Source organism: Ricinus communis, chromosome 8 (genome assembly GCF_019578655.1).
Source record: "Ricinus communis isolate WT05 ecotype wild-type chromosome 8, ASM1957865v1, whole genome shotgun sequence".
In the NCBI taxonomy this organism is placed as follows: domain Eukaryota; kingdom Viridiplantae; phylum Streptophyta; class Magnoliopsida; order Malpighiales; family Euphorbiaceae; genus Ricinus; species Ricinus communis.
In genome coordinates, this window is record NC_063263.1 from 16,349,552 (window position 1) to 16,363,181 (window position 13,630).

The 13,630-nt window shown below is 33.6% G+C and overlaps 3 protein-coding genes across 3 annotated transcripts; all 3 read left to right on the forward strand.

The window, feature by feature from the left end:
• The first annotated feature begins 1,799 nt into the window (after positions 1-1,799).
• Positions 1,800-6,104, forward strand: LOC8263150 (probable pyridoxal 5'-phosphate synthase subunit PDX2). The gene is made up of 7 exons (XM_002530247.4): positions 1,800-1,952; positions 2,102-2,229; positions 2,596-2,683; positions 2,814-2,887; positions 3,471-3,662; positions 5,444-5,541; positions 5,633-6,104. The coding sequence occupies exons 1-7, from the start codon at positions 1,898-1,900 to the stop codon at positions 5,757-5,759; spliced, it is 762 nt and encodes a 253-aa protein (XP_002530293.2). The 5' UTR covers positions 1,800-1,897; the 3' UTR covers positions 5,760-6,104.
• Positions 6,105-7,744: 1,640 nt separating this feature from the next.
• LOC8263151 lies at positions 7,745-9,401 on the forward strand. The gene is made up of 2 exons (XM_015726049.3): positions 7,745-8,368; positions 8,473-9,401. The coding sequence occupies exons 1-2, from the start codon at positions 7,840-7,842 to the stop codon at positions 9,195-9,197; spliced, it is 1,254 nt and encodes a 417-aa protein (XP_015581535.2). The 5' UTR covers positions 7,745-7,839; the 3' UTR covers positions 9,198-9,401.
• A 2,100-nt stretch (positions 9,402-11,501) lies between these two features.
• LOC8263152 lies at positions 11,502-13,319 on the forward strand. The gene is made up of 2 exons (XM_002530249.4): positions 11,502-12,236; positions 12,460-13,319. Exons 1-2 carry the CDS (start codon positions 11,918-11,920, stop codon positions 13,194-13,196), a joined length of 1,056 nt encoding a protein of 351 aa, XP_002530295.1. The 5' UTR covers positions 11,502-11,917; the 3' UTR covers positions 13,197-13,319.
• The last annotated feature ends 311 nt before the right edge of the window (positions 13,320-13,630 follow it).

Genomic DNA, 13,630 nt, shown 5'->3' on the forward strand with positions numbered 1-13,630 from the left:
TTCTATGAAATTATTCATTTCCATCAAAATACAATATAAAATAAAATAGATAATCAGTATTCTTTTAAATATTTTTTCTAATAATTAATAATTAATAATTACAATATTTTTTAAAATCTTATTAATTGTTAAATAATAAATATTAATTATCAAAAGAAAAATAAAGTTAATTGCTCAAAAATTTATCAATTAATAGAGTTGTTAAATATATATAATAAACTATAGATTGTTGAAGCCTAAATCGGCTTTGAACTATAAGGACTTAAAAATATGCATGTTTGAAAAGATATAAAATTAAACCGATTAAATTTATAATAATTCAAAAGCAGATAAATAAAATTTAAAATGATTCGAACTCAAAATAAAATTTTTTTAAAAAGTTTTAAAGTCATTATAAAAAAATTTATAATTATTTGAATTTTAAAATAATTTTATCTAAAATTGGACTCCCGTTTACCATCTATTTATGTAAGAAGAAAAACTATGTTATGCTCATCACTGACTTGTTATGCTAGTATTGGCTTAATACATTATTTACTCCTTGAATTTTTTTAAATTAACCTATATCATCCCTGAAATTTCATTTTAACCTATTGCATTCTTAAATTTTAATTTCTAACTTGTTTCCTTTTTAATAATGTAATTATTGACCAATTTAACATTAATTATGACAACATAGATTGGCATGTTCTTACTCGCTTTTAAGCATTTAAAAAAGCCTTAAAATGGTGATGAGGCCATTATTAATAAAGAAAAAGTTCATGGATTGAAAAAAAAAAGATTATGTATTTTTGTCGAATTTAGTTTATTAATTAATTATATAATATTTTTTATTTCTCTAACTAGACATTTAAGAATTAATGCCACGGTAGTCATATATAGCCACATCACCATATTTACATATCACGCACTTAATTAAATCAAATTAGAAGTGAAATAAATTAAACATAAAAATTTAGAAAAGCACTAGGTTAAAATAAAAGTTGATGGATGAAATAGGTTAATATAAAAAGATTCACAAGTGAAATAATGTATTAAATATGCTATTATTTGCAATATATATATATATATAGTTGGGCGTGATCTAAGTATAACAGTTTATATACTTAAGATCTAATTCAAATGTTAAGAGCGTTTACTCTTGAGAATATAATATTTTAGGTTCAAATCATAACTATGAATCTTTGCATTCATAACGAGCGCAAATAATGACTATGCATGTTGTATAATTCATAACTTATCAGCCCATTTTTCTTGAAATATCTCCTTTGTCTTTTTTATATATATAATTGTAAGAGACTATATCCATGCTTAAATTTTCTAAAGCAAGTTTTGGATTCGTGAACAAGTCTATTATAGATTAATACTCTGGCAAGGGAATTACTGAAAAAGATAAAAGAACAAAAAAGTCAGAGAATGGACTGCTATAAACTTAATTCTTCTAGAAAGGGAATCAAAACCAACCCTTAAAATATTAGGCAGATTTCTGATTTGGCTTGGGGATAATAAATAAGTTATTATTAAAAATTATTTCCTTTTTATTCTCCCATTTAACTTACAAATGTACCTTACTAATTTTTTTTATAATATTTGTTTTTCCAATTACAGTTCCAAATAGAAAACTGGACCGATGGTTTGGTACGGTTTGAATTCAGATTGGAGGGTAAACTAAAATCGGAACCTTAATCAATCCTTTAGTTCAGACCGGAGTCGAAATTGTTCTACGAATCCGGTTCTGGCTCGGTTTTCTAACCGGTTCCGGTCCGTGGAAGGGTAAGGTGGCGCTAGAGCGCCATAAGAAACGAAAGGTCTAAGAATTCCAAATATTTCACGACTCTCATATTCATTTAACGCATTTAGCCGCCAACCCAGCAAAAGCCACTGCTGCCACAACCAGATGGCTGTTGTCGGCGTCCTTGCTCTTCAGGGTTCTTTCAACGAACACATTGCAGGCAACTCTTTTTTTTTTTTTTTTTTCTTTTTTTAATCACTTAATATACAGACAAGTTTCTCCTTTACCTTTTCTATTTATTGTTTCTTGTGAATGGGTATTATAATTTCACTAATTTGAATAATTCTTCTCATTTCATTTTTTTTGCAGCCCTTAAAAGATTGGGAGTGAAAGGAGTAGAGATAAGGAAGCCAGAACAGCTTGATAATGTCACTTCTCTTATAATTCCTGGTGGTGAAAGCACCACTATGGCTAAACTCGCCGAGTATCATAACTTGGTACTTTACACCCTCTCTCTCTCTCTCTATATATATATATATATATATATATATATATATATATATCCTTATTCATTTGTAAATTGTGATAAGTTATGAATGTGAAAGAAAGGTCTTTTTTTATTAGTTAAGGGTGACTGCAATTTTATCCAAGTTTCGAAAATTTATGTTTTCGTCATTGAAAATATTTGCATGCTGTTGGTCTTACTGTTTTCCGTTTGTACTTTGTTGGTCTTACGGCAATGGTGCCTTTTAGTGCTTTGTTTTTGAATTTGTTAAGTTAGAATGGATGTGTTCTGCTGTCTAATATTATCGTTTGCTATGCTTTCTGATGCATTTATTGATATGTTCATTTCTTTGTTGCAGTTCCCTGCTTTGCGTGAGTTTGTGCAGACAGGAAAGCCTGTATGGGGAACATGTGCAGGTCTCATATTCTTGGCAGACAAGGCCGTGGGTTAGTTTTTATCTCTTCTCTGCTTGTAATAAATTGGATTTTTATGTGTATGTAAAGTTTTGAGAACATCAGTTGGAAAGCTCATGCAATTTGATTTTGTATATAAAATGAGTGACTTGTTGATTTTCAGGGCAAAAGACAGGAGGTCAAGAATTAGTTGGTGGCCTAGATTGCACAGTTCACAGGAATTACTTTGGCAGTCAGGTAAGACATATGCAGTTTGTTCCTTTGAGTAGATGGATTCTGCAAAGATAGTGAAGCATGCATGCATAATGTGTTTACCAACTTTTGTCGCAATTTTCTATTGCAATAACATGCTCATTGTTCCTTGGAAATGAGGTGAAGAAGTTTTGGATTTGGTAACTTTAGAAATTTTTTCCTAAGATGTATGATATTGAAATGCATTTTCTTCTCGCAATAGGATTTATGATTCTGGGATAGGAATGGGTTTTAGGATCTTGTGAATGTTGCGGCCCTCGACAATTTTTTAAATTGTTATTGCCATGGTTTCTGCTAATTTCTTTTATTCTGGGCATTCATATTGATTGATTTTATTACAAATTATTGTAAAATGCATAGCACAATGCAACATATCCATTTCATCTGTAGAACATGCTGGAGTCCTTGATAATACTTTAGTCATTTTAATTATTTGGTCGTTGGCTTGAAAGCAAGAAAACTAAAAATTGCTGGAACCAACCAATTTATGAATTCCTAATTTATTGGCGTAACTCATTATCTGAACTTTTGGAACTTTAATTTGTTTGCTAAATTCATGTCTGCTCAGATTCAAAGCTTTGAGACGGAGCTATCAGTTCCAGAACTTGTATCTAAAGAAGGTGGTCCTGAAACATTCCGTGGAGTTTTTATTCGCGCTCCTGCTGTAGTTGAAGTTGGACCTGGAGTTGAAGTGCTGGCTGAGTATCCAGTACCATCTACCAATGTTCTGTATTCAAGTTCTGCTGTTCAAATCCAAGAGGTTTTCCTGGGATCTTCTTTATATTAAAATCTCTTGTTTGTTACCTCTCTTTCTCAGTGTGTTGTTGATCATATTGATATTTACTAAGACTTTATTTGGTGTCTCTTTTTTGCATTTTGTTCCCTTTTTCGCTTGCGATGACATCATTGATTTCCATTATAATGACAAGAAAGTGAAAGATGACATATGTTTTACTCCAAGATATTGCATTTTTAATTTGACATTTATACTGGTAATAATGTACTTTGAAGTGATTTATGTCAAAGAGTCCATTGGGGAATTAAAATCTACAATTCAGTCATCTTTCTTTGGTTGATCTTGATTTCTTTGTTGCTGTTATATCTTATATAATCACATAAAAATATGGAATATGTGAGATCAAACTATCATAATGAGCATTGGATTCGACAACAGATGATTGTCAAAATTGATGAATTTTTTAAATAGTTAAATCTACAATTTTTATTATATGAAAAAACCGATTTTTGGAATCCATGTGCGCAGCTGTGAGTAGTTAGGTGTTGAATGTTCCGCTTATAACCGGAATCGGAGACGAGTAATAATTTGGCTGACTTGCTGGATATCCAGTTGGAATGGCTGTTAGCTGTACGTTGGGTTGGAGCTTACACTCATGATCTCCTGATTCATGGGAATTGCATTACTCGAACATGATCTGAGGCTCACTTGTGGGGAGCGCATTAGAAATTCTTGGGTCCTAGGTGTCACTATCGAACTGATACTAGGGAAAACCTGATGTAAGGGAGAGCCAAATATGTGCAGTTGACTCAGATTTCATTTACTTAAAATTTCTGTAATAGGATACGTGTCTAATCAAGTTTGTACAACTTCTTTCTCCTATTCATTCTCAGCTATACTCCTACACGTTTTATGTGTAAATAAGTCTTGCTCCCTTCTAAACTGTGAGACATCATTAGCTACTTAATAATGGGATATAAAGATGGTTTTCATGACCCATGAAGTGTAAGCCGAGGACTGAAAATAGTAGACTATGCCTAATGATTTCTTGTTTCCAAATAAAATCCAGTTATTGTCAGTGATTGGTCTTAGACTGGATGATGTACATATGGATTTAAATTTTTAATGATATTGGATCTTCTGACCAGTAAGTGGACTCCATATGCATGGGACAAACTTCATTTAATTGGGGTTGATTCTACAAATTGGTTGGTTGATCTGGTTTATCCTGAGCTATATCTTGTACAAATTCTTAGTTGCTTCCATCTAAAATTGAAGTACTATAATTTGGGTTTGCAGGGATTTCAGTGATGGCTTGATACTTATAGTCTGAGTGACTGCTTTCAGCTTTTTGGGCAATCTGTTGAACTTATCTTTATGGTTTGATCCTGTTGATATGTTCAGTTGTATACCTCTCCTGGTCATTTGTGGATAAAGCAATTTAGTGTGAATACAATGGAGGGGTTAACATAATAGGTCTTTTGATTCTGATCGGACCTAAGAAACAGCTAGCTACTGAATAGTGTTGGTTAACTTCTTGGACAAATGTGGCTACTGGAATTTTGGAGGACATAGGTTTTGCGCTAAATGTTTTATTTTCTTGGTTTTCATTTGTCTTTTTCTTTTCTCTCTTGTTCCTTCCATTTCTATGTCTTTTTTGTCATTTTAAAAAGAGAAAAAAAGAAGAAAATAAAAGATGCAACCATGCGGGGTTCTATGGTTCTTCAGACACTGGACCATTTATTAATCTTGAAAATGCTATCTAGCTTTAGTTAAATATGACTTTTGATTTGATATCTACTCAGGAAAATGCTGTGCCCGAAAAGAGAGTCATCGTAGCGGTGAAGCAGGGGAATATGCTCGGAACTGCTTTTCATCCTGAACTGACAGCAGATACTCGATGGTATATATATTATATTATAGATTATATATATTTCTAGTCATATAAGGTTTATTGTCTCATGGAGGATCTATGATTTTGTTTGTTTGTACAGGCACAGTTTCTTCCTGAAGATGGGAGGTGATGCTCGAGAAGAGGCCTCAACTAGCATCGTCCCAGTTGGAGGAGTAGATGAAAGTGTCGATGAAAAACAAAGGATTGATCTTCCTATCTATCAATAATGGCAGTCTGATAGTGATCGGCATCTTTATCACCTTAATTATATTTTTTTTGGCCCCTTTTGAAGATTCAGAAGAAAATGATATTCCTTTCCCGGACAATTAGCTGCCACCTTGATATCAAATGCTTAACGGAGGCCAGTTTATTCTCTTAGGTTGGCATTTTCGATTCATAAATCAAATACATGTTCATGTGTCTCAACTTTGTACATAATGCTCAAAGGAAACAAGCTTTTCAATTTTTAGAAATATGTGTTCAAACACTTTGAAGTTGAAACTCAGCGTTTATGCATATTGGCAACAAACACAGATATGCATGTTTTCATCTATCAAGTTCTGTTTCTCCAATTTTAGCAGGCAACTATTGTTTTCATCATGTATTTATATATATTTGGCAAGAAACTATTTACTTAACTGTAGAATATGATTTCGTTTGCTGAAGATGGAAAATGGGCTACCTGCAAGTTTTGTTAGAATTAGCAAAGCTCCATTGAATTGTAAGGAAACTCTCAGTTGAATCCTTTATACTTTTTGACACCCTTATTTCTCCCTTATGAATTGAATCCAGGCAACAAACTGTTCCCTTTGTTAGGGTAGGGTTACAAAAGCTCCTTTACCAACTCCAACAAGCAATGAATGTGCCCATCTTTTCTTGATCTGTCAGCATCTCTTCCTTCTCCAAGAGTTTTCCAGTCACATGGATGGCGTATTAATAAAAAGCAGCTGTGCTGCTTTTAAGGGTCAAGAAGGCTTTTTTTTTTTTTTTTTTTTGGTCTTTCCCTGAACGCCTTCAAACTTTGAAGCTCAATGGCTAAGGATTAATTAAGAGGTAGTGAACATTGTAGATGAAGGCATGCACATGCATTCTTGAGATGAAACCCTCACATTTTTTCTTGCACGTTAATCTTGTCCAGGAATCTCTGATTTGTTTACCAATAAAATGTAGCAAACCTTGGAGGTTTATTGGGAGCTCTAACATGTTCCGAAGAATAATGTTTGCACGTTTGCTGTGTGTTGCTTCTCCATGGCTGTTGCTTGCAAAATCTAACCTCCAATCTTAAAAGTTTAGCTACACGATGACTTTACATTGTGTTTGCTTTAAATTTTATGTGGAATTCGTTTTTATAAATAAAATTTTAATATTATTTTAATAGAGTTAGTTTACAAATGTATTTAATAAAATTTATTTAATATTCATGCAATGCCACATATTAATAAAAAAAAAATTCCAAATAGAATAAATTGTGATTAACTGTGAGATTTGATTTAATATTTTAATTTTTAAAATTACTTTTTTCTTAAGAAACAAGTAATTAAAAACGGAGGAAAGAAGGAGAGAGAAAAAATTTGAATCAAGATATTAATTAAAAAAAACCTTCATAAGTTTAAAATCATTTGAAAATATTATAAAATTTGATTTAGTTATAACTAGTTTATTAATTTAATAACACAGAATTTTGTATAAATTTTTTATTTGTACCAAATATAGTAAATTTTGAACTTCTAAAACTGAATTCCATAAAAATAAAAGGCATTTAGACCCTATACAATATTAGAGTTTTCAGAAATCCTCAATGGTTGAAAGTTGCCAATAGAACCTGAAATATAGAATTGAAGAAACAAAGGCACCAAAATATACAGAAGAAGACACATTAACAATTCTCATTTGAAAAAACCTATTAACCTTTCATCAAAACCCTAAGGTAATTTTGATGTCTTACTTACAGAATATCAAATATTCATGTGGTTTAGCCTATATAATTAGTGAAGAAAAAAACAAGGAGGAAGACTTTCGTTGCCTTAGCATCTACATTTGCTCAATTTTCTGTTCCTACAAGTTTTTAGCTCCTTTATGATAAATTGAAACGAAAATAATATATCAAGAAATTCCCTACTTTCCAGAGTCGGTCATCTTTCACAGACTGAAGCAAAAGATTTCATGAATAAAGTCCAAAACATGGAAGGCCTAGCAAGTCCTTATAAATATGCTCCTGCAGTTCCAATCATTCAATCATCTCATCAGTGCTTGAGAATCATTCGAAAAGGAAGTGAATAATTACATTGATTATTTCTATAGAGCAAAATGGCTAAAGTAAGGTCATGGATTTGGGTGGCTTTCTTTGTTGTATTACTTGTAGCTGAGGCTACCATTGTCCAAGGTGCAGGAAATGGTAATGGGAATGGTAACAATGGCAATAATAATGGAAATGGAAATATAGGTGACTACAATGGCAATGGCAACAATGGCAATGATAACGGCAATGGCAACGCAGGCGATAGCAATGGCAATGGCAACAATGGCAATGGCAACGGCAACGGCAATGGCAATGGCAATGGCAGCAATGGCAACGGCAACAATGGCAATGGAAACGGCAACGGCAACGGCAATGGAAATGGCAATAATGGAAAGAAAAAAGATAAAAGTGAGGACTTCGATGAGGCCGAGCCTCTAAAGACAGGACAGGAAAGAGCTCGTTGCAAAGCGAAGGGAGCTTGTTACAAGAAGACACTCGAGTGTCCAGCACAGTGCCCCAACAAGAAGCCCCATAAGAACAAGAAACAGAAAGGGTGCCATGTTGACTGCAGCAGCAAGTGTGAGGCCACTTGCAAGTGTAAGTCTACTTCCCTACTCATTTCTCTTTGTGCTATAGCACAACGTACATTTATCTTAGGTAACTGCACATAAAATTAACTTGCAATATATGTCCATTTGCAGGGAGAAAACCAAACTGCAATGGATATGGCTCTCTCTGCTATGATCCTAGGTTTGTTGGTGGTGATGGGGTGATGTTCTACTTCCATGGAGCAAAAGGAGGAAACTTTGCAGTTGTATCAGATAACAACCTTCAAATCAATGCCCACTTCATTGGAACTAGACCTCAAGGAAGGACTAGAGACTTCACATGGGTGCAAGCACTTTCTGTCATGTTCGATACTCACAATCTTGTCATTGCTGCCAAGAAAGTATCAACCTGGAATGATAACATTGACGCCCTGATAGTGAAATGGGATGGCGAAGCAATCAGCATTCCTACTGATGGACAAGCTGAATGGGGAGTCAATGGAGAAGAAAGAGAGGTTGTCGTAGAGAGAACTGATGATACTAATAGTTTGCGTCTCAGAGTTGCTGGTCTAGTAGAAATTGACATAAAAGTCAGGCCAATTGGTAAACAAGAAAATCTTGTTCATAACTATCAATTACCTGATGACGATGCTTTTGCCCATCTGGAGACACAGTTCAAGTTCAAGAACTTATCTGATCTTGTGGAGGGAATTTTGGGCAAGACTTACAGGCCAGACTATGTCAGTCCTGTCAAAACTGGTGTGCCTATGCCAATGATGGGTGGTGAAGATAAGTACCAAACTCCATCTCTCCTGTCACCTCTTTGCAAAGCATGCAGGTTTCAGCAAAGTCAATCTACTGGGATCGCAACAATCTAATGAAGGACTCTTATTACCTTAATTATGAACTTACTGTCGAAAATAAAATAAATACACATAAATAAAACATAATTCTTTTGTATACAAACCGAGCATAAAAATGCTTGTGCATATGAAGAAATACTTGTTTTGATTTGTTAAGAGGTTCATATTTTGTTCAATACAAAAATAAGGGCTGTCAGAATAATTTGCCCATTTTATGCACTGTTTGATTTTATCAAAAGTAATTTATAATACTACAGTATCAGCTAGAAAGAACATGTAATCCATACAGTTTAAAGAAAACAAAAAATAAAAAAGTAGAATACCAGTTTTATAGGCATACAAAATCATAGTAATTGCGGATTAATCTAATATCATATCTAGTTGGTAATGTAATGGCCTTTCCCGTAAAGTTGAGTGGCCAAATTGCACCTTATTCTTATAAATGCTGCTGTCTGCTCTATCTCTGATCTAGTTTTAAAATAACCATATTGATTAATGTGGATTGATCAGATAGATTGCGAGTAGCACATGAGTAACATCAGAAGCAGGTTATATAGCAATAAATGGCCAGTCAATGTGAATCTTGAATCCATGCAGAAGTCCTAAAAGTTTCTCAATTCTCAAGAAGATTCACAATGCATAATAAATGTTAATAATAGTAGAAAATTGAGTGATCTCAGATCTTAATAGTCACCTGTGCAGGGAATTTAATTTGTGAGATCCTATGCATTGGTCACATGAGCATAGCTTAGCTAGAACGTCAAACTAGAAGGTTAATGTCTCCTTCAGTATTTTTATAGAAAAACATTGCTAAATGAGTTCTTACCTCAATTTAATGATAGATGAGGATGGAGATTCAGTTTTGCTAAACATTGCTTGTGAGTATTCAATGTTTACAATAGTTCTGTATTCAGTATAAAAATGATAGATGAGGATGGAGATTCGGATTCCAATTCTTCTATTTTCATCAATAAGCTATTTTTTAATTCACTTCAAATGAAACATCTGTGGCAAGGTTCATAGTAATGTACATGCCTTTGTATTAGTACTTGGGGAGCTCATATTTTATTCATATTTGTGTTTAGCAAGATTTTAGATTGCTTAATGTTGCTTAGCAAATTGTGAAATCTTCATTAGATCTCTACATCCAGAGATAGGACGGTCACATTTATATATCTATGTAACAAAATTTGAATACTAAAATAAGGCAAAGACTCTAGATTTGAGGAAATGTCACATGCATTCATAAGTCAAATGGACATAGAGCCTCTCCATTTTATAGGTGCATCTAAAGGCTTAGGGGGCTTGGTTGATAATAAGGTTTACATTAGGCAGAAGTTATTAATTCAAAATTAAACTCCAATTTTCAAGAAAAAAAAAAGAATCTAATGTGGACTAAAAGATCATCTAGTGCAGTGCAGAAAATATGACTCGAACCTGAAACTTTTCAGTCCCCAAGAGTAAACGCTATTGCCACTTGAATTAATTTCACATATACAATTTGTTTATTTTAAGCTTAACACATGGAATAATTTATAAATTTTTATAAGTAAAAACATCAGCTATTATCTAATTGGCTGCAATAATTTACTTTCTCTATTAAGCTAAAATATTGTGTTCAATAATACGCAATGCCAAGTGGGTGGGATTTAGTTTGATTTTGCTAGTTGATTTTCTACTTCATTTAGATAATGTGTAGAACCATCCTTAGAATTTCTTTTTTCTTTGGCCCATGAATGCAGGCGAAAGGCAAAACCTCCTATTGGTTTCTCCCCCTAAAAGAAGTTAAACCTTACTCTTAAGGTACTATTTCTATGTGCTTACGTTAATCCAAGTCATATTCAATGTGCCCTTTATCCCTGCCTAAGTGATAATTCTCTTCCTACTATTAATTATTTTGGCCAATTCATATTCTATTTTCTATTTTTCACAATTTCGAATTTAAGACTAAAAAACTATTGTTCATAACTAATATTTTAGCTATTTTATTTTTTGTTTTTGAATTAAGTTATTTAGAACGTAATGATTCAATTTCTTATGTTATTTTGTAAATTTAATGTGTTTTTAAAGATTATATTGTCTAGGTTCACCACTTATTAAATCTTGATAGTTTTGCTTTATTTTTTTTCTTAAATCATGCATGTATTTTAGTAATAAATCACTTGGCTATATTATATTTTAGTTTCAAAATTACTAAAAGAGACTTATTATGTCTTCTATAATATGTTTCAAACTTTGTATATCAAGCAATTAGATAAAAAATATATCAAATTGTGAAAGAAGGGTAAAACAAGAAAGCAGCAGTGTAAACTGTGAACTCTTAAAACCATTACTTGGAAAAAGCTGTTCAAGTCATGAAAAAGCTTGTTTACGAAACTTAAGCAAACCCCACTTAAGCTACCTACTAGCTTTTAATTTTAACTAAAGAGAGAAAAAAAAAAAAGAAAAAGAAATCTTGATCAGAATTAGAACCCATTTGGTCAAAGAATTACTAGCAGGAAACAACTGTACTTTCCTCTACTATTTGCTAATGGGAAGAAGCAAATTTGCAAAACTTAAGCCTTAACCAATGGCTGAGTTGGCTTATTTGAAGCTTAACCCTCCCTCTCTCTGCATGTGTGTGTATGTATATATATATATGCTCCTTCACTACCCTATTCATTGCAGCTCTCTTCTCCGTACTAACGTTGCTGTAAGAGTTAATTAGGAGAGGAGCAGCGTAGCTAAACACAGCCATGGATAAAAGAAAGTCATGTATGCTACTAGCTTTCTTTCTTGTTTTCGTCTTGATGGAAGCAAACACCGTTCAAGCTCAAAAGAAAAGCAATAGCAGCAGCATAAAGAAGTCCCCCTATGACGCTGCTATAACTCATTACTACATGTTGCCGACATTACCTACAGGGAATGAACAAGCTTATTGCCTGGCCAGAGGGGCCTGCCAGAACAAAACCTTGGTCTGTCCAGATCAATGCAAAGAGAGGAAGCCTGCACAAAACAAGAAGCAGAAAGGTTGCTTTATTGACTGTAGTAGCAAATGTGAAGCCACCTGCAGATGTAAGCTTCCCTGATCTTGTATCTAATTTTTTCCTTTCTTGCTACTTGCGAGTTTCGGCTCAGGATTACTAGAGTTGTCTCTTGTGATGTTAAGATACAAATCAGAACCGCAATTAGAGCCCACATAACCAAACATGAATCAGTTTGGTCTTGCACTCTCTAGCTAGCAACGCTTTTCCTATTAAATAACCATTATTAACTTCAAATTAATTTTTTGCGGCAGGGAGAAGGCCTAACTGCAATGGTTATGGCTCTCTGTGTTATGATCCTCGATTCGTCGGTGGTGATGGTGTGATGTTCTACTTCCATGGAGAAAAGGGAGGAAACTTTGCCATTGTCTCTGATGATAACCTACAAATCAATGCACACTTAATCGGAACTCGACCACAAGGAAGAACTAGAGACTTTACATGGGTGCAAGCTCTCTCCATCATGTTTGACACTCACACACTAGTTATTGCAGCAAAGAAAGTCGCACACTGGGATAATAACATTGATGCTCTTATAGTAAAGTGGGATGGAATGGTAGTTGACATCCCCACTGATGGCGAGGCGGAATGGAGGACTAATGGTGAAGAAAGAGAGGTTGTTGTTGAAAGAACAGATGATGCTAATACTGTACGAACCACAGTTGCCAATCTAGTGGAGTTAAATATAAAAGTGAGGCCAATTGGGAAAGAAGAGAACAGGATTCATAACTATCAGTTGCCAGAAAATGATGCTTTTGCTCATCTGGAGACACAGTTCAAGTTTTTCAATCTGACAGATCTTGTTGAAGGAGTTTTGGGCAAGACTTACAGGCCAGATTATGTTAGCCCTGTCAAGATTGGTGTTCCTATGCCAATGATGGGTGGAGAAGACAAGTACCGTATTCCATCTATCTTTTCACCTCTTTGCAGTGTTTGCAGATTTCAAAGACAGTTTAGCTTTGAAGCTATTAAGGAAGTATCTGAATACTAATAACAGAAAATAAAAGTAATGATGAACAGATTTAGTGTCTAAAAAATTTATCTGATTTTGTCTTCTCTGAGGTTTGTATTTGGAATATGAATAAATAAAATGCAAGAAAACTTGTCAGTGTTATTTATTAAGTACCTTTTTTGGTAGAACAGAGCATTTAGTGGGAGTAGCTTTATTCAAAGATTTTGCTTGCTGATGATTTATTTCTGTTGATTCATTATGTTTTAAAGATATGGAGCCATCATTTTTATAAACTAAGCCTTTATCAGACTGAATGACAATTTGACATATTATCAGAGTATCTTCAGTCAAAAGATAAGTTAGATTGTGTTTGTCTACACTTCAAATCCAGTAGTCAGCCCTAGTGAGCTTTCATGCATGGAGACATGCTAGAGATAATATTAAACTGTAATTGCAGGGCTAATTACCTAGGA